Source organism: Acomys russatus, chromosome 17, assembly GCF_903995435.1.
Source record: "Acomys russatus chromosome 17, mAcoRus1.1, whole genome shotgun sequence".
NCBI classification, from domain to species: domain Eukaryota; kingdom Metazoa; phylum Chordata; class Mammalia; order Rodentia; family Muridae; genus Acomys; species Acomys russatus.
The window spans coordinates 47,250,179-47,269,716 of NC_067153.1; the positions used below are offsets into that span (position 1 = coordinate 47,250,179).

The 19,538-nt window shown below is 52.0% G+C and overlaps 2 protein-coding genes across 3 annotated transcripts in view; one reads left to right on the top strand and one right to left on the bottom strand.

The window, feature by feature from the left end:
* Positions 1 to 2,930, top strand: part of Arhgap8 (Rho GTPase activating protein 8) — a 30,300-nt gene extending 27,370 nt beyond the window's left edge. The window contains exons 10-11 of the mRNA XM_051160127.1: positions 478 to 581; positions 2,634 to 2,930. Coding sequence (XP_051016084.1) covers positions 478 to 581; positions 2,634 to 2,930 — 401 coding nt within the window. The remainder of the gene's footprint in view (positions 1 to 477; positions 582 to 2,633) is intronic.
* Positions 2,931 to 9,464: 6,534 nt separating this feature from the next.
* Positions 9,465 to 19,538, bottom strand: part of Phf21b (PHD finger protein 21B) — a 71,241-nt gene continuing 61,167 nt past the window's right edge. The window contains exons 6-13 of one of the 2 annotated variants that reach the window (XM_051160129.1): positions 19,156 to 19,207; positions 17,812 to 17,888; positions 16,094 to 16,148; positions 14,816 to 14,838; positions 12,472 to 12,630; positions 12,064 to 12,139; positions 11,784 to 11,887; positions 9,465 to 9,940 (exon numbers count right to left, since the gene is read on the bottom strand). In XM_051160129.1, the coding sequence (XP_051016086.1) occupies positions 9,722 to 9,940; positions 11,784 to 11,887; positions 12,064 to 12,139; positions 12,472 to 12,630; positions 14,816 to 14,838; positions 16,094 to 16,148; positions 17,812 to 17,888; positions 19,156 to 19,207 (765 nt within the window). In that variant the 3' untranslated portion in view covers positions 9,465 to 9,721. The remainder of the gene's footprint in view (positions 9,941 to 11,783; positions 11,888 to 12,063; positions 12,140 to 12,471; positions 12,631 to 14,815; positions 14,839 to 16,093; positions 16,149 to 17,811; positions 17,889 to 19,155; positions 19,208 to 19,538) is intronic. The other variant, XM_051160130.1, reaches the window with a different exon arrangement.

Here is a 19,538-nt window from a genome sequence, read left to right on the forward strand (position 1 = left end):
AACACGCACTGAGACCCATAGCCAGTCACGCTTATCGTAAAGGAGGCCAAGGAGCGAATACTTTATCCTTCCCGGGCCATGCAGTCTCCCTGGCAGCTGCTGGCTCCATCCTTGTAACCCACCAGCAGCCCTAGGCAACGTGTCAGCACACGGCCACGGTTGCGTTCAAGTAACATTACCAAGAGCTGGCGTGGTGGTGCCAGCACTTGAGAGGTAGAGTGAACAAACAAAACCTTTATTAATAAAAAATACGTGCTGGCCCGGATGTGGACTGCTGCCATGCATAGATTCCCAGCCCTGGTCTAGCCTTTTCGTCTTCGCACAGTGACCTGCTTCCCAGCAGGCGGCAGTTTCTATAGCTGTCACACAGAGGAGGAAGGAGTCTGGCAGAAGTAGTGGGGTGCTGAGCAGAGCCAAGTGGCCAGGCTGTCCTTGGGACTGTGCTCTCCCCGAGCCAGCAGCCTTATGTCATTGCAGGGGTGGAGAGCAGCCTGCGCGTGACCCACTGCCGCCTGATCCTCCGGAGTCTCCCAGAGCACAACTACACTGTCCTTCGCTACCTCATGGGCTTCTTGCATGACGTAAGTGGGGCTAGCTGCTTCCCAAGAGGAGGAAGGCCAGCCCCAAGACTGGCCCTGGGAGCCTCTTTACAGCAGTCCCTGCACAGGCCAGCCCTGTTTGCCTCAGGTCTAATGTCACAGCCACCAAAGGATTTCACTCAAGGCCCAGGGAGGCTCCTCTGAGAAGCCTGAAAATCCAATCAAATGTCTAGAGATGGGAGCCAGGAGGGACAGAGGGGCAGTCTGTCATATGATGTCGCATTCTTGGCTTTGTGTGTGTGTGTGGTATATATGCGTGTACATGTTCATGTGTGCGTGTGTGTGTGTGTGTGTGTGTGTGTGTGTGTGTGTGTGTGTGCATGAATATATGTGGATTGTATGTGGAGGACAAAGGTCAATGTTGGAGGACTCCCTCAGTCACTCTCATTTTTGGAGACAAAGACTCTTACCAAACCTGGATGCCATTTATTCAGCCAGACACTACTGGCTGGACAGTGAGCAGTGAGCACCAGGGATCTGCCTGTCATCATCCTCCGGTAACTCAATGCCCAGACTGCAGACATGTGCCGCCATTCACCCTTCCTTCCTTCCTCTTTTCCTTCCTTCCTTCTTTCCTTTCTTTCTCCCTTCCTCCCTTTCTTGTTTTCTTTCTTTCTTTCCCCCCCGAGACAGGGTTTCTCTGTGTAACCCTGGCTGTCCTGAAACTCATTCTGTAAACCAGGTTGGCTTCGAACACAGAGATTCGCCTGCCTCTGCCTCCTAAATCCTGAGATTAAAGGTGTATGCCACCTCCGCCTGCCCCAGCACCACACTCATTTTTCTTTCTTTTCTTTTTCTTTTTCTTTTTCTTTTTCTTTTTCTTTCTTTCTTTCTTTCTTTTTTTTTTTTTTTTTTTTTTTTTTTTTTTTTTTTTTGTGGGTGCAGGAAATTGAAGCCAGGTCCTGTGGCAAGTGCTTTAGCCGCCGAGCCATCTCCCCAGCTGCCGCCTACCCCCACCATCACAAGATGTTCTGTCTGGTTGGTTACCTCTCACACAAGCACGAATGCACTCAGACACTCTTAGTGGGAGAACGAATTCCTCAGGCTTCCTCAGGCAGGCGGGCACTGGTGTGAGCTGCTTTTCCTTATGTCGCTCCCACGCAGGGCTCAGGTCTTCTTTGCCTTCTGGGCTCAGCTTCCTCGTCTGTGAAGTGGGGAGTACCGAATCCTACTTCTCCAGGTGCCTGTGTAGGCCAGGAGGATGGGAGCCCTCAGTACTGAAAGCACTTTCCTTCTCACCACTGTACCCAGGAGCCTGAGCTCCGTTCACCATCCATACCACCCCAGAGCCAGAGGGTGCTGGGTGCACTCCCCCACCAAACCCAGTCTGCCAAAGTGGAAGGGGAGTTGATGAGGCCCTCAGGACATTCTAGAAATCAGACTGGGAAGTCAGAGGGTCCCCACAGTGTCAAAGCCAGAACCTTTCACAGATGGGAAAACTCAGAAACCGAGGTCCCAAGTGGAGAAGTGGCTACACTAGATTTTGACACTGGCTGAGGCCTCCATTCCAAAACTCTTATTTATTTGTTTGTTTGTTTATTTATTATTTGTGTGCATGTGAGCGTGTGTATGCGTGTGTACATGTGCTACAGCATACACACTTGGAGATCAAAAGACAGCTTGCAGCAAGCAGGTTCTTTGGGCCACCATGTGGCTCCCACTGATTAAGCTTAACTACCAGACTCTGCAGAAGTTACCATAACTCACGAGCCACCTCACCAGCCCCACTGTTGGTTTTTAGATGGAGTCTTTTCACTGGCCTGGAACTTGCCAGGCTGGCCCATGAGCTCCGGGGATCCACCTGGTTCTGCCTCCCCAGTGCTGGGGTGACAAGTGTGCATCATGGTGCTCAGATTATTCTGGGGCTCAAATTCAGGCTGGTGTGGCAAACGCTTGCTGAACCATCTCCCCAGCTCACCCCTCCCCCTCCAGAGCTCTCTCTTACCAAGCCAGTCTCCCTCCGGGGAAAGACAGGAATGCAGACAGCTGATTCCCAGGAGTTCATTTCTCTGTTTTCTGTGTGGCCTCTTCCAGGTGTCTCGGGAGAGCATTTCAAACAAGATGAACAGCTCAAACCTGGCGTGTGTGTTCGGCCTGAACTTGATCTGGCCGTCTCAGGGCGTGGCTTCCCTGAGCGCCCTGGTGCCTCTGAACCTGTTCACAGAGCTGTTGATTGAGTACTATGACAAAGTCTTCAGTGCCCAGGAGGCCCCCGGGGAGCACACCCAGGACACTGTGGAAATGCCGCGGGCTGACCCTGTCACTGAAGGATTCACGCGGATGGGCAGTCCCCGGGCCTCACCATACCTGTCACGCCTCCGCATCCCCTGACTGACTGGAGGCACTTCAACATGGAGGTGACCCCTTGCAATCTGTGCCTCTGTGTCCCTGTTTGTCGTATAAACTTGTCGTCTGTCAGAAGACGCAGGAATTAAATGGACCCGGGACTTTTTGTGCTTCTGGTTGCTGGGACCATCATGGTTCTGGGCTGTTGCTGAAACGAGGCACAAGTGTGAGGTCAACTGCTCTGACCCACAATCCAGTGTGACCTAAGGGACATGTGAGTTTGTGGACTAGGGGCCCAGAGCAGTCACCGATGCTGCAGGGATGCTCTAGGCTTGCTGTTCCCACCTGGACAGGGCAGGGCTTATACCACATACAGGCCTTTCCATCTCTGGAGACTCCAGTGGTGGTAAAGAGGCTTGCGCCAGAATTATATCCCCACCCGCAGCACTGTCAACCTCAGCAAGTGTGTTCTCTGCTTGACTCCTGTCTGGGCATGGAGCAAAGAGAAAGCTGAATACTCACCCAAAAGTGGATGCTGGTTTATATGTATCTGTCACTGAGCAATAATGCAGGCATTTGTTTCCTGGTTGTATCAAACGTCTAACCCCAAGGCCCAGACACAACCTACGCTGGCTATGGATGCAGCGCAAGACAAAATAGAAAACTTGCTTAAAACATGAGGTTTCTTAGTGATTTTTGGGTAGGGGATGTGTAACTCACTCTTGCAGTTCTTGAGGGTGAGCTTGTAGGTGACATTGCGTCACACCATGGAAAGGTTGGACACTGGTGGGTATATGTGAGATTAGAGTAGACTCCAAAGACCTGGCCTGACCCTGCTGTTGGGATGAGTCTATTGAGTCCTCAGTGCCTTTGGTTTCAGTGCTTTCTGGATTCTCACCCCTAGGCAAGCTCCAGCCGCATGTGTCAGCTGCCCCATTGCCTGCCCACCATGCTCTGTAGTGCTTTCTGCTTTTTCTGTCTTTCCTGGTCACCCGAGGCTGTAAAATAAACTTTGTTCGCCTGTTTCAGTTGTTGTCTGGGAGGCTTACTGCCTCCGTCTCCTAACCTAGGCCTAGTCCTGGAAGCTTCCAGACTCCATACAATCTAACCTAGGTCTAGAACGTTTTTAGCCTCTGAGAATTACTGCTTAATGAGCTCACCCTTTCTTGTTCTTACTGGGCTCTAGGCTGGCTGGTTCACCTCAGCTGTTCTGGCTCAAGCGCCTCTCCCAGCTGATTTATTTAATCTGGCTTCTCTTTTGGCCTAGAATTGCTCTGCTTGGCCTCAAACTAACTCCAGCATCTCTTCTAATCTTCCAGCCTGTTCTGTCTTCACCTGTGTCTAAGTTGTTCTCTCTGCAACTTGTCTATTACTGTCCCAGTAAAACTGCCTGCCTCTCTCTGCCCACCTCCCTCTCTGAATTACCTAAGTAGCTTCCCTTTCCTCTCTCCTGAGAGTTGGGCGTGTCCTATTCTGTCAAATCTTCTCTGATTCGTCACTTTTCCTGGCACTCAATTAGACATCACTTTCAAACATGGGTGCTTTCTTCTACAAACTAACTCTACCTTCATTGTTTGGGCTAAAGGCGTGTACCCCCACGCCTGGCCCTAAGATTTCTCTTTCCCTGATACTTGCTCTATACCAGGCTGGTCTTGAACTCAGATCTATTTGCCTCTGTCTCCTTGATTAAAAGCATGTTTGTATTCTAGCCGGATCTCACAGACCTAGAAGGTCTTTGGATGTGATCTCTTGCCAGAACAGCCATGTTCTGAACTAAAATTCCTCTACACGAGGCCACACGGATTCTTCTGGGCTTCATGAAACTGTGGCTTTTATCCTTTTCCTTTTTTCCTATTATCCTACAAAGCTTTTCTTCTTCCCCACCTTTGTTTCTTTAGTTTCTTCATTTTTTCCTTTTATTTTTTCCTTCTCTTTCTTTCCTCCATACTTTTTTATTTCTCTCTTCTCTACCATTCATTCTTTCTCTTTGCATCTTTCTTTTTTCCTCTTTTTCTTTCTTCCTATTTTCCCTCCTCCCTCCCCTCCCACCCCTCCTCTCCCTATATCTTTTCTTCTTTCTAACAACCCTTCCTCTCTGACCCCAAACGTTCAAACAAAGTGGGCTCCCAGCATGGCTCAGGATGGAACCCGAGGCAGCCAGCCCCCATGTCCTGTCCACAGCCTCTGGGAAAGCCACCATGCATCTGCACACACACAACACACACATATATTCTTCCATGGTGTCTGCACTCACCGAATGCTGAATAACCCCAAAGGGTCTCAGAGTTCTGCTGCCAGGGAGAAAGAAAGAAAGAAAGAAAAATGATGACTCCCTTAAGAGCCCGCCATTGTGAGCCCCGAATTAACAATGACATTAAATCAAGCCTCATGCATTATGCAGCGGGGTTTACAGGGGAAATGTGTTTCTGTGAAATATATGTTTCAAATTTCCTGACTTGGAGAGGTGCCCCCAAGATGGTCTCCTGCCGCTCCTTTGATAACAGTTTCTCTTCACAATCGGTAATTGTAGAATGCCAGCCCAGCGCTGCATGGCCCCGTCACCTTCCTGTGTCTCAGCACAATTTCCTGGTCGTTCCGGCAGCAAGAGAAAGTGATTACAGGGATCACATGTGCGAAGCACATGACATGTCCCAGCTTAAAACAATACTAACAATGCCTGGATGGCTCCAGGGTCACTCCAGGGTGTCGCCATTGCCAGGACACACAGGACAAATTATCCAAACATTCACTTTTTTTTTTTTTTGTTGCAGAAATGACAGCCATTTGCAGTGACTGCAGAGGTTCAGCAGGCTGCTGCCCAGAACTTGTGGTTGACATTTACAAGAATCACAGATACCTGGCCAGATCCACGCACGCCAGGGTCTGCGATGGCGGGGAATGTCAGGGAGAGAAAATGGAAGTTGGAAAGTAAAAGTCACTCATTGACAGCTGAAGGCCAGATTGACGCAGACATGGAGAGAGCAAATCAGAGCACTGTATGTCTAGGAATGACCCTGAGGTGGGACCAGAGCATTGCTGCAGGTAGATGCAGCTGGCCTGTCCTTAAGGAAGAATAGCATATAAGTCAAGGTGTGTCTCAGGGGTGACTGAAGAGTGTCCGGTGATGAATATGGCCAGAGCTGATCTGTGTGTGTTGATTTGGATCTCAGATTCTTCTGGTGACCGTCTGTGCTGGTCAGCTCTGTCACACCTCTGTGACACCAAAACTTACAGGAAAATATCACCGAAGGGCATCTCTGCAAGCCCGAATGGTTTTATACACACGGAATGATATACAAGCAGAAGTAGTTATTAAAAACTGAATGGGAAGCTGGGCGGTGGTGGCGCACACCTTTAATCCCAGCACTGGGGAGGCAGAGGCAGGCAGATCGCTGTGAGTTCGAGGCTAGCCTGGTCTACAAAGCGAGTCCAGGACAGCCAAGGCTACACAGAGAAACCCTGTCTTGGGGGGCGGGGGTGGGAAGACAAGCTTTGGTAGATTAAAGGGATTGTACTCAAGCAAAGAACATAACAGAATAAAAATCAATCCTGGCAATCAATGATCTCTGAGGGGGAGGCACCCGAGTACATGAAAGTGTTTTTAAAAAAAGAAGTACACAAATCAGTGTGTCAAAGAAGAATCCAGAATAGAAGCCTCTTCTAGCTCTGTGATTGTGTTAAAGATTTTGTTCTTCCTTACGCGTTTGCACGTGCATCTGTGTCGGGGTGTGTGCATATAAGTGTAGGTGTCTGAGGAGGCCCAGCTTTTCAGGTGCTGCATCACCTGGAGCTGCAGTTACCGGTAATTGCTTGTGAACCACCTGGCGTGGTGCTGGGCACTGAACGGCGGTCCTTTGCAACAGCAGCCACACCGTCTACTAGACACAGAGTTTCTCCCTGGCCAATTAGGCTGGACTGGTTGGCCAGCAAGCGCCAAATGCCTGCCTGCCTTTTTTTGTTTTTTAATGGGTTCTGGGCTCAAGCTCAGATCTTCTGGCTTATATGGCGAGCACTTTGCTGACTGAGCCATCTCCCCGGCTCCCAAGAAAATAACTTGAATTCACGCTCAAAATAATCTAAAGACATGTGGATGTCATAATATATCAACATTCGTGAAGTGTTAAAGCAGGACCTCCAGGGAGAGCTAAAAGCTTGTAGGAAAAAAAAAAAAAAAAGAAAGAAAGAAAGAAAGAAAGGAAAAAGAAATGATCTAAAAGCAATGGCTAGTTCTGTGTCACTGGAGTCAAGGGAAGGAAGTAAGATGTACAGAAATTTGGGCTAAGAAGTATGTCCTAGCTTTCTCTCTTACTCTCTCGCTTTCTCCCTCCCTCCTCCTCTCTCTTTTCTCTGTCTCTTCTTTTTTTTTTTTTTTTTTTTTTGGTTTTTCGAGACAGGGTTTCTCTATGTAGCCTTGGCCGTCCTGGACTCGCTTTGTAGACCAGGCTGGCCTCGAACTCACAGCGATCCGCCTGCCTCTGCCTCCCGAGTGCTGGGATTAAAGGCGTGCGCCACCACGCCTGGCTCTCTCTCTGTCTCTTGCTCTCTTATTTTCACTTTCTTCCTCCCTCTTCTCTCTCTCTGTCTCTCTGTCTGTCTCTGTCTCTGTCTTTCTCTCTCCATATAGAGTCTTACTATGTACCCTTGGCTGCCCAAGAACCCACTGTTTAGAACAGACTGGCCTCAAACTCAGAGATATGCCTGCTCCTGCCTTCCAACACTAGGATGAAAGGTGCAAACCATCATGCCTGGGCCTTAGTTTGCTTTCTGTTGCTCTGACAAACCCCACGGCCGAAAGCAGCTTGTGGAAGAAAGTGGCTACCACTGCAGACTCAGGAATCGAGGGGAACAGCTGTCCAAGGAGCTCTGGAGAGAGCAGAGGCTGGTGTACACTGGAGGTCACCAGATTATGGGGTTAGGTAGGAAGAAGCCTGGAGTAGACATGGGACGGTCATCCCAGTCATTCTGAAAGCCACCGAGGTGCCCCAGGGTTCCTCAGAGCCTCACACTGAAAACAAAGACACAGGACCACCAGGTTTTGAAATTGGGTTTAATGCATCATACAGAAGGAAAACTACACTGGTATATTTAAGACGAACACTTTCTCTAGCCACTATCCACTGGACGGTCCTCCTTGGTCCCAAAATAAACTAAGTCTCAAGACACGTCAGCAGCTCCCCCTCCTGGGTCCAACCTTCCAACATCTTCCCATGTTTCTCACAAAATCGAACTCAGTCCATCCAAGAAGAAACTCAAAGCAACAACAACAAAAAGAACCTGAAGACCGTTACCTCGCCAACTGTGCGGTAACGCACAGTCGGCACCGAGTAACCAATATATAAAGGCGTGCACCTCACACGGCTCACGTCGTTCATCAATAAAAGAATATAAAAATCTTGTTCAACCCAGTGTAATGTGTATTAAAATAGATTTGTATCCTACAGCACAGTTTCTCCCGGAGTCGTGAAAAATGACAGGACGGAAAGTCGCCGGTGGCGGGATCCCAGCCAGCCTTCCCGCTCTGCACTTGTGTCTGCGTGCACAGGTGTGCGTCTGTGGCCCTGGCGCATGCACGCACGCACGCACACACGCACGTGCTCACTGCAATTCGGCACCATGTGATATGCTCAGGGGGAGCCCTGAGGCTCCTGGTCGCATATGAGTTGTGCTGTGTCCCTCAGGACAGGGTGGGGCTTGCGAGGTGGGCTGCATGGCTCACAGAGTGTGCAGGGACCCCCAGGGCACCTAGGAGCCTACACTCCCTGCAAATGAGGAGACAGCATTGAGGGTAGCATTAAGGACTCTGGGGTCTCCAAAGGCCAGGCCCCAAAGTGCACCGCCTTCCGCGCCTTCCCCGCGGATCTCTAAATCCCTTCCCAGTGCTCCACCTGGTCCCTCTCAGGGGGAGGTTACCAATTCCTGTATGGGAGCAGAGACCACCAGATGCCGAGGAAGGCAGGCAGGGGCGCAGTTCACATTACGGATCGTACAACAACAACGACAACAACGAAACGCTATACAAAAAAATGTGAAGCTCTTTTTGGCATAGTGTCTTTAACTGGCAAGAAGTGGGCAGGATGCTTGGGGGCTCCTGCCAAGGGGAGTGCTCTAAAAGCTCCCACTGTTGTGAGGTGAAACCTGCCAGGTGCCTCCCCTGCTGGGTGACAGCTCCTTCTAGCCTAGAACTCCATGAGGAAAATTCCAGGGATTGGCAACAGGAAGAAGTGAGTGGCAGCAAGAACACGTGCCGGGGAAGGATGAGGCAGAGGCCAGGGCAGGCAGCCCATGCAGCGGTGACCCCAGGGATAAGCTGGCCTCTCGCTTGTCCAGTTAAATTGACTGAAAGTTCAACATAGTAATACTGATAGGTCAGGGGCCAGCGGGGCACAGGGGGCCCCAGAGCCACTGGAGGACTACCAAGGTTAGCTACCCTCTCCTGTACCAGCGGCTCACTCTGCTTACCCCACGAACCAGCTATCTGTTGTCAGCTTGCCTCCCCACAGGCCTAGCATGCCTCACTCTCTGCAGTTGCAAGTCTTCCTCAACAAGAGAGCTGGCCACAAAAGCCGAAAGCCAGGGAGGCCTGACAGCTGAGGGTGAGGGCCAGCTGCGCCTCACGTGGCCTTCAGGTGCCCCCCCGCAGCTGGTATAAGGATCTACCTTATGCTGGTTCTGGCTCTAGGATGCTCGCCTCACTCCTTTCTCTCCTCCATCACTCTGTCTAGTTTATTTTTTTGTCTAAAATTCATAGAGTTTATGAATTAAGGCCAACAGATTCCCCCAGGTCTTGAGAGCAAGGTCCCAGTAACTTTCCATGAATCTTAGACAGGTCCCTGGGGTCAGTTTTGGTTCTGGGGTTGCTGGAGGGCAGCACGCATGGTGGTGGTAGAAGGCTTGTTCCAGGGCCCGGCCAGAAGCGGGGTGGGGCTGGTGGTTGCCATAGCGACCTGAAGCATCTGCTCACCCTGGATCAGTCTCAGAAGGGCTCGGATGCGGTCCAGTGAGGACTGTGTGCCCCTTTGGCGAGCCAGGAGGTTTGTCTTCAGCTCCAGGCATTTCTGTCAAGGGCAGAAGATATTGGAGATGGTCTCAGAATTGAGTTCTGCAGCATCCTGGGCCAGCTACTTTGGTGAGCCCACCTTCTCTCACAGAGCCTTCCCCTCACCCCCAGCAGAGCCTGAAAGAGACCAAAGGCCTCACATAAATGGGATTAAATAGATGGCTGGGAGTGAGTGGCATGCTGGCACCAGGGATGCCTGTCCCTGAAAAGCTGCCAGGTTCCATCCAGGCAGGCAGCAGCCACTGAAGCCCACAGAACTTGCCAGCATGGTCTCCTCTCCTGCCTGCCCTCTAACACACCTTTGATCCTAGCACTTGGGAGGCAGAGGCAGGTGGATCTCTGAGTTCAAGAGCAGCCTGGTCTACAGAGCAAGATCTAGGACAGTCTAGGTTACACAAAGAAACTCTGCCTTGGAAAACAAAAACAAAAACAAACAAACAAAGAATGAATACCAGTTGATCCAATGCCTCAGTCTATGTCCCTTTTGTGGCCTCCAAGCTGCCTGAGGCCTAGGGCCTGGCAGAGTAGCGATTTCCTGAATCTGTGGTCAGAGGGTCCACAGAAATGATGGGGGCGCTCTGGGAAAACGGGGTGAGCTGAGGACTCATAACCCTCGCTATAGCCTATCTGCACCCACTCCTTCTTGTGCTGTGTGTACAAGTGTAAATGTGAACTGTGAGTGGGAGAGTATATGAGCATGTATGTGTGTGAAGAAGCATGTATTTGCACATGTGTATATGAACATGTGAGTGGGGCTGTGTGTGAGGGACAAGCATGTATGAAGGGTGCTGAGACTTCAGCCAATGTCCTAGTGTCATTGGAGATAGGACAGGAGGCTTCCAGTAGCAGGAAGAGCCCTGGAGCTGCAGGAAGCAGGCAGCCAGGTCCTTGGGAGAAGTGTCAAAGGGTTTGAAAGTTAGGGAGGGGCCCAGTTTTTCCCTCTCCCTTGCCGTGGCGCAGGCACAGGGGAACCTGGGAACTCCAAGAGCTAAGGCTTTAGCCAGGTAGACAGACTGTTGGAAAGAGCACCGAGGGGGTACAATCCTGTGCCATGAGAGGCCTGGTGAGGAGGCCAGCACACCTCTCTGAATGGAATGACCTTCACTACTAAGCCAACAAAGCGGTTTTTCTCCCAAGGGCACTGGGGAGCCTTGCAGAACTGGGGCTCTTATCCCAAGGGCACTGGGGAGCACTGCAGAACTGGGGCCCTTATCCCAAGGGGCACTGGGGGGCACTGCAGAACTGGGGTCTTATCCCAAGGGCACTGGGGGGCACTGCAGAACTGGGGTCTTATCCCAAGGGCACTGGGGGCACTGCAGAACTGGGGCTCTTATTCCAAGGGCACTGGGGGGCACTGCAGAACTGGGGCTCTTATTCCAAGGGCACTGGGGGGCACTGCAGAACTGGGGACAAATGAGCACTGTGCCCTAACTCCTTTGTAAAAAAGTTTGGGCCAGATGCCTGAGGGTTGGGTGCAAGGAACTACAAGAAGTATGGTGCCTGGACTTGGGACAGGGTGGGTACAGAGGAATCCAGGTGACAAGCCTCTCTGGCCTGCTGGGTCCCAGGTCCTGTGGGTGTGAGGGAGAGGCCAGGCAGGGAACAGTTCTCACAGTAACACTAACCAGGGCCCAGTGAGAGGCCACAAAAGCACCTCAGATTCCCATTAGCCATGCTGAGGTTCGTGACTCGGCAGGGCCTTGTGCCAGGGCCACGTAGCTGAGACAGGCAGGTTCAAAATGTCCCCAACAGCTTGATAAGTATTCCCGGGCCGCATTGGAGCTGTAATCACCCAGGGTTTGGTGAGTGGGTGGCAAGGTGCCCACCCCACCTGTGCTCACCTTCACAGCTGAGGCCAGCTGCCGGTCCCGCTCTTCCAGCTGCTGGTGTTCAGTCTGCAGCTCGCTGCCACGCTGCAGCAGCTTCTGTTTCTCCTCTTCTTTCACTGGGAGAGAGAGGCCAGACCCACCAAGGGGTAGGTGAGTAGCTGGGCTGCTAGGGACCCGTCCCAGTCACCTATTACTACTCAGAACTCTGACCCAGAAGAACGTGGGCCCATCCAGCACCCCCAAGGTCCCATATGAACCCATGGGTTCTTTCCCACTCCCAGGGACACCTTACCTGTCTTGTGTGTGACGTAGGAGTGCACAATGGCCAGCATCCCAGTCCAGGGCACACCCTCGTCTTTCTTTAAGGCCTGAGGGGGCAGATGGGAGTGATGAGAAAGAATACAGATCCCAGGACTTTCTGAGACCACATCCCAGGTATGTACACCACACCCCGCCCCCCGCCCGCCATCGCTGGAAGGCATGCTCTCTAAGCCACAGATTCCCAACTGTGACCAGGGGACAGTCGCCATATCAGCCTGGTTCTCTGGGGGCTGCTGAATGAGACGTTTCCATCTAGGTTTCTCTCCCTTGCAGAAGCCAGGGGTGGGTGCCTAAGACCCCCTGTCACTTTCTTGTGTATCCTCTGCTCCCACCCATGCTGGAGGTGCAGGGACAGGGTATGAGTCCCTTCTGCCCACACCTTCCGCTGGCACTTAGGGCAGACCCACACGCCCTTGGGTGCCGTCTTGAGGGGCGGGTCCAGGCAGCTGAGGTGGTAGGCCCCCGAACAGGTGCCACAGGGCTGCAGGCTGGCTCCTCGTTTGCAGGCAGCACAGAATTCATCATGAGTGATTTCGCTCTGCAAGAGAAGGGAGGGTGGGAAGCAGCTCAGCCAGGCCCAGGCAGCTCCAGAGAGTGGGAGAGAGAGACTCCGGGCAGGGTGATAGTGTCAAGACATGCTGGAGTCCAGCGGGAGGTGTGTGCCCCCGATGGGTACGGTTCCAAGGCACCCCTATACACCCTGAGTGGGGAGTGAGCACAGAAAAGTCAGCACAGCAGGCCCCACCAATGAATCTCCTTCCATGGAGTAGGGCCCAGCAGTGGTGAGTAATCCTCATGCATACAATGGCTCAGGGAAGGGGCTGTGGCCTGATCTAAGCTACATCTTTAATCCCCTCAGATGCCATCTAGCAGGGACCACTGCCACTCAGGTGAGTCACATACCTACGTCCACATCCACAATGGGGATAAGAACAGCTGACACCAGATAGAACAGGACAGAACACACAAAGTGCACCCCTACTCATGCCATGTACCCAGCAGTGCAGTAAGAGATAGGGTCCTTTGTAGCAGAAGTTTTGGTTATGTTATGTAAACATGGTTTTGTTTTGATTCCAAGTGTGGGATGTGAAATTGCCTTTAGTTTATCCCCAGCTAATAAGAGCCTTGTGAGAGAGCAAGGTGATCTTTGTCAGCTGGGAACTGCTGGGCATGGTCTTTGCCAAGTGGAAAACATCCCTGTGCGGACTCTGTACGGGTATAAATAGGAACCCAGAGAGATAGGAGAGAGAGAGAAAGAGACACACACACACACACACACACACACACACACACACACACACAGAGAGAGAGAGAGAGAGAGACAGAGAGAGAGACAGAGACAGAGACAGAGACAGAGACAGAGACAGAGAGAGAGAGAGAGAAACTCCTAGAGATACGCTCTGGAGAACGTTTCGAGAAAGCTGCTGCTGATTTATTACACTGTTGCTGCTGCTGCTGTTTAGGTGGACTACTGGAATCCTGACTACAAAGTGTGGAATCACACCAAGGAACCGAGTCTAAAATGGTCTACATGCCCCATCCCTTCTTTCTCTCCTTGGGTTGGAAGAGAGGTAGAGACATTAAGGAACCCCAAATAAAATAGGCTTTTAAAAAAAATCAAAGCCTATAGCCGTTCTGTCTTTCCCAGAGGCCTCAGCTCTGAAGACTTTGCTCTCCAGCCCATCATCAGGCTGTGAGAAGGAAAGCTCTGCTGATGACCTACAACACCTGTCCTGCCACCCAAAGGGCCCTTGTCCCTGCAGGACTATCAACAGAGTTTCAGACTCCAGTGCTGAAGTGGTAGGAACCGATGGCTCTTATCACAAGAGACTTGACACCAGATGTGTCCCCAAAAGAGGCCTCTAATCCAGTGCAAAGACTCAGGAAGGGTGAGGCATTTGTGTATCCCCTGCTGGGGCTTGTGTGGTCTGGGCACTGGTACATTGCCAGACCCAAGGACACCTGTGTTTACTGCTACAGGGGGATCTTGGAAAGCAATGTGGCCATTCAAAGCCGGCTGTAAGCAGTCCCCTGGGCACATGAGCATGTGGGACAAGGTTCATTTGGAATTAGATTAGAAACTTGGAAAGGAGTGTTGAGATATTTCAGAGCATAGAAGCACCTGATGCCGAGTCTGAGTTCCTTCCTTAAGACTCACGTGATGAAAGGAGAAACCTGAGCCCCCTCCCCCAGCCCACCCCTGCAAGTTGTCTTCTGACCTCTACACTTGCACAATGGTACACAGGAGCCTACACACACAAACACAGACACACATGCACTCAAGCACACACAACGTAAAGAAAAGAAGTGGATCAGTAAGAAGTTACGCACAGGATCCAGGTTCTGACCAGCTAATGCTTTGGGGAACGGGGATGTGGGCTTTGTGGGTGGGTGGTGTTACAGGATCGCAATGGGGTGAAACCCTGGGAATGGGTCCATAGGTTGGGCAATAGAGAACCAAAGATGGGCAGCTCTGTCCAGGGGCATAAAGAGAAGCCAGGCAGAGCCAGGGTGAAGGTCAGGTGGTACAGTATAAATGCCAGGCAGTGGAGGGGGGTGTTTGGGGGGAGGGGAGTGCTGTCCTCTGCAGTAATGTAGGGCTCAGCTTGGAATGAGGGCACAAGGAAAGCAGATTTGGTGCTATGCAGGCTCTGGATACCAAGGGAAGGCTAAGCGATGACGGATGTCCCATACCCCTTCGTGTAAAGATGGGGGTCACGTACCTTCCAGCAGGGGTCCTCATTGGCTAGCACGGGGAGGAAGGGTGGAGAAGATGTTAGTGGGGGTGGGAGGAGCATGGGTCATGGCTGAGGTCCCCCAGGCTTAGTGTGGGAGAGCTGTTGCCATAGAGCATCATGGGAGTATCACGAAGCCCAGTGACATCCAAGTTCTCAGAACCACCGTGCAATGAGAGAGGACTCTGGTTTGGTCCTGGTCAGGGACCAGGCTCATTGCATCTGAAGTCACAGTGAGGTGCCCCAGAAAGAAAGCTAGAATTCAGATGACCCCCTCAGAGTCACCTGTTTCCAGTTCCTTTTGGCTGTGGACCCTTTGCAGGTTAGGCTGTGGTCTCGAACCACACACAGTAAGAACCACAAACAGGGTTTTCGGGCTAGGTTCCTAGTCACACCATCTGCAGTGAGGCTGTTCCTGGGAGAAACTGTCTACTGGCTCACAGCAGGTATCACAGGCCCAATGTGCAGATCAGCGGTCCAAGGGCTAGGGAGCTGATGTCAAGAGCTACACAGAATCCTGAGAACCAGGTAGCCATTTCCTGCCTCCAAAACCACTGGTAGCTGTTTCTTTTCTTCTGAGACAAAGTCTTTCTGTAGTTTAGGCTGGCCTGAAGCTGACAACAATCTTCCTGCCTCAGCTTCTTGAGTACTGTGATGACAGAGACAAGTGGCTCCCAGCCGTGGGGGACGGCTGGCACAGGAGAAAGGGCCCGGCTGAAATCTGGGATGTATGTCTCTGCTTGTCTGAGCTGGCCCCAGAACCCAGTGCTCCTAGATTAGCTGAAGGTGTCCAACTGCCCAGAGCCAGGCCAGGAGGGAGGGCAGGGTTGAGATGAACCCCAGCCCAGCTAGGAAGGGAGTTGTCTACTCTCTTTAGTCCAGTAGCAGCAGGGAGCATGACTGAACAGGCAGCATAGGGCTTACACTCAGGCTGCAGAAAAGGGGGTGGAAAGTAGGGACATCCTCTATATGTGCCCTCATACCCTGCCAGCTCAGCCCTTTGGTGGACAGCCCTACCACAGTGGCCGCCTTCAGCCTGGTCTCAGATGTGGACACCCAGCACAGGCGCACAGCAGAAAGCTGTGTAACTGGTGACCAGTGCTTTCCCACTGCAGTTTCTGTATCTGAAGGAATGGAGCCCGCCCCGGCAGTCTTCCTCTTTTCCCAGGAGCTCTGAGAGCAGCGGCCATAGGAAGCCTTGGAGAACAGTTGAGAGACCAGGAGAGGGGTGGGACTGTGGAAGCTGTGGCTCCAGCTGGCACTTACCTCGCGCTGTGAGGAACAGGGGGTTGTGGAGAAAACTGGAGGCCAGCCGCTTCCTCTGTAGGGACAGAAAGCAGAACCAAGGAATCGCTCAGGCACTCTTATTTCACTACAACACCCTACCCAGGATGTTCCTGGGACAGCCCCAACACGGAGCTCTGGAGACTGGGGGCAGACTGTGCAGAAGACATCGGGTGGGGGTGGGGGAGGGGGAGAGATAACAAGGGTACCAGGACCTCTAGGCTCAAGCCTGGCAGTTGCAGAGGCTTTCTTAAGCCCCAGGAGAGTGGCAGAAGCCTTAGTTTTAGGGACCTCACAGGCCACACCCCCAAGACCTTGGTTGTCCCAAGTGGTTCTGGCTATAGTAGAAAGATTGTTCTAGAATCAGATTTGAAGCCTTCTCTCTCAAAGTAGCCAAAGCTGCACTCAAGGGCAAGGAAGGAACCTGCAAAGGGCTACTCTTGGCTCCCAGGCTCATCTAAGGCTCCAGGGTCACAGGGTTTTGAGCTGACTGACTGGGTTCTGGCTCACTGAATAGGCTCATTGAATAGGCTCTATGCCCAGAGCACTGGGGACAGTTTCTTAATATAAGCCCTGAAGCCCTGGTAACAGAATACATATTCTTGGTTGGAGGCTAAAGACAACTCAAAGTCTTTCCTTCCTTTCTTCCTTTATTTATGTTTAAAGTCAGTTTCATGTAGCCCAGGCTAGCCTTGAACTCTTCTACGTAACCAAGGATGACCTTGAACTTCTGATCTCTCCATCTCCCAAGTTCTGGGATTACAGGTGTATGGCACTGTGCCTAGTTTATGCAGCACTGGGGTTTGAACTCAGGACTTCACGGATACCAAGCAAGCACTCCACCAACTGAGCTACATCCTCAGCCATTGATGTTCATGTGAAAGGTCTCCATGTGTGGGGCCAGGCCTCGCTCACTAGATGCAGGAGAAGAGACTGGGATGTGTGCAAGAGTGAGCACCTTCTAAGGATAGGATGGGGGCGGGGCGGTGAGGCAGAGCAAGGGATGGGTTTGAGAAGCCACTTCCCTTGGACGAGGCACTACAGAACTGGAGACAAACACGCTCCGTGCAAGGGTGCCCCTTCCCAGCTACATTCAAGGTCCATGAGACATGGATTAGGTACCCACATCCTAGAGAAGGGAAATGGGGCCCAGGGCTCAGGAGTTAGGAGCACCTGCCGTTCTCCCAGAGGACCCACTTGCTTCCCGCCTACCAGCTGCCCTGAGAGGTTGAGAGATCATAGGCCTGAGGTGTTACAGTCTGTCAGAGCAGAGAGACACCACAGGGGCCTCCTGCGTGAAGGCAAGCACTAGTGGGCAGCCGGAGCCTTCGCAGTAGTCTCATGAGGAACCCAGCCCTCCCTGTAGCTAGCAGGTGTGTTCAATCCTCAGAGTGGCCTCTGATAGGAGGACTCCAACGGACAGCTTTTGTTTTGGGATAGAGTCTTACTATGTAAGCCAGGCTTGCCTGGAGCTCAAAATCCTCCTGTCTCAGCTTCCTGACTGCTGTGTTACAGGTGCGTACACACTCAGGGAGAGTACACGCCTTGTTTCAATGGAATGCTTCTGGCTAGCAAGGATGGACAAGATAGTAGTAAGAGAGAGCTGGGGGAGGTCCCAGGGACTCTTTTGGACCCATCAAAAGGGGGAAGGGCTCTATACTGTTCCTCCCAGTCCAAGCAGTGGCGCCCAAGAGTCCCACCTCGGTCTCCAAGAAGCCGCTATAGGCAGGGTTAGCAGTGCTCCTCCTCTTCCGCTCCTGCCGCTTGCTCTGGATTTCTGCAAAGGCAGACACAGCAGTCATATGCTCCCATCCGGCAAGCAAGGGCAGGCCAGAGCCCCCAGGAACTGCTTATAGCATGAGTCTGGTGGCTTTAGGATGAGTTTCAGGGATGGTGATGCAGGGACACACTCAACATAAGACCCTGTGATGATTTGAATAAGAATGGCCCCCATAGGCTCATATATATGAATGCTTAGTCACCAGGGAGCGGAACTGTTTGAAAGGATTAGAAGGATTAGGGGGTGTGGCCTTGTTGGAGAAAGTATGTCATTCATGGTGGATTTGAGGTTTCAAAAGCCCATGCTAGACCCAGGCTCTTTCTCTTTCTGCTGTAGCTGCCTCCTGCCATGCTCCCTGCCACGATGACAATGAACTAAGCTTCTGGAACCGTGAGCAAACCCCCAGTTAAATGCTTTCTTTCATAAGAGCTGCCTTGGTCATGGTGTCTCTTCACCAGCAGTAGAAGAGTGATTAAGACAAGCTCCTCTCTGTCTCTTGGGACCCCTGCATGGCAGCAGCAGTGAGGCCCTGGTTCTCTCAGCCAGGCACAGCTTTGTGGATGCTCATCAACCTCTGGCCAGCGCACACTGACCCACTTGCTTCCCCTCTCCTCTCTTTTGCATGTTGCCCCTTGCTCTGCCTCCCTCTGTAGCTGCCTAGGGTACCCATTCCAGATCGCTGTCATCTTCCTCCTGACCATTGCCAATGTGCCCTTGTGTTCTTCCTGCGAGGTGCCACGAGCCTCTGAGGAAGAGGCCAGCGTCCAAATAACTACCGTGGGATGCCAGGTCATGGAGAGGTTTTTTTCCAAGTGAGGACCAATTGCATATTAGGGAAAGTGCTATTCCCTCACTCCCTACAACAACTCAACAAGGATAAGGATACAGTTTCCCTTATGTCAGAGGTGAGGAAACAGGTCCAGAGTGGGCCAAAGACCAAAGAAATAAAGAAACACCAGCATCCACGGGTTAGCAAGGGGCAAGACTGGAGTGCGATCTCTGGCTATTTCACTGAGCAGCCTCTAGGGTCGGAAGAGTGGAGAGACTTTTCCCTCCACAAGTACATGACAGTGCCACCTGAGGCATATGCGGGCATGGGTGTGCAAAACAGAACATCTCTCTGGCTTGTCCAGAATGACTGTGGTCCCCATTACCTGGGGTTGGGTCCCTAGGGGCCTTACATCCTGACAGGGCACAACCCTGAATACTGTGTTGCTTCTGTCTAGGGCCCCACCAAGCTCCCACCCACTGTCCCCATCAATACCTTCCAGGTGTTCCGTTGTAACCAGGCCTAGAGCTACCATGAAGGCGATTTTCTGAGAAAAGGGACAGAAAGATGAAGTTAACACAGCTGTCGGCCCTCGTCCACGTCAGCCAAGAACTATTCTGTGAGCCTTGGGGTTATACCCTGGGGCTGCCAACCACGAAGCCACTGCTCTGCAGACACTGATGTTCCCAGAAAACTTGGGGTACTCTCAGACCCAGAGACTGTTCACAGTCAATGTAAGGGGCTCCTGGAAGTAGCTAGGCACTGGTGATAGGGCTGGACAAACATATTCCTCAAATACACTTAGAAAACTAACCGCATGGGGCTGGCGAGATGGCTTTGGACCAGCTGACATGCAGCTGCACTTGAGGAATGAGTAG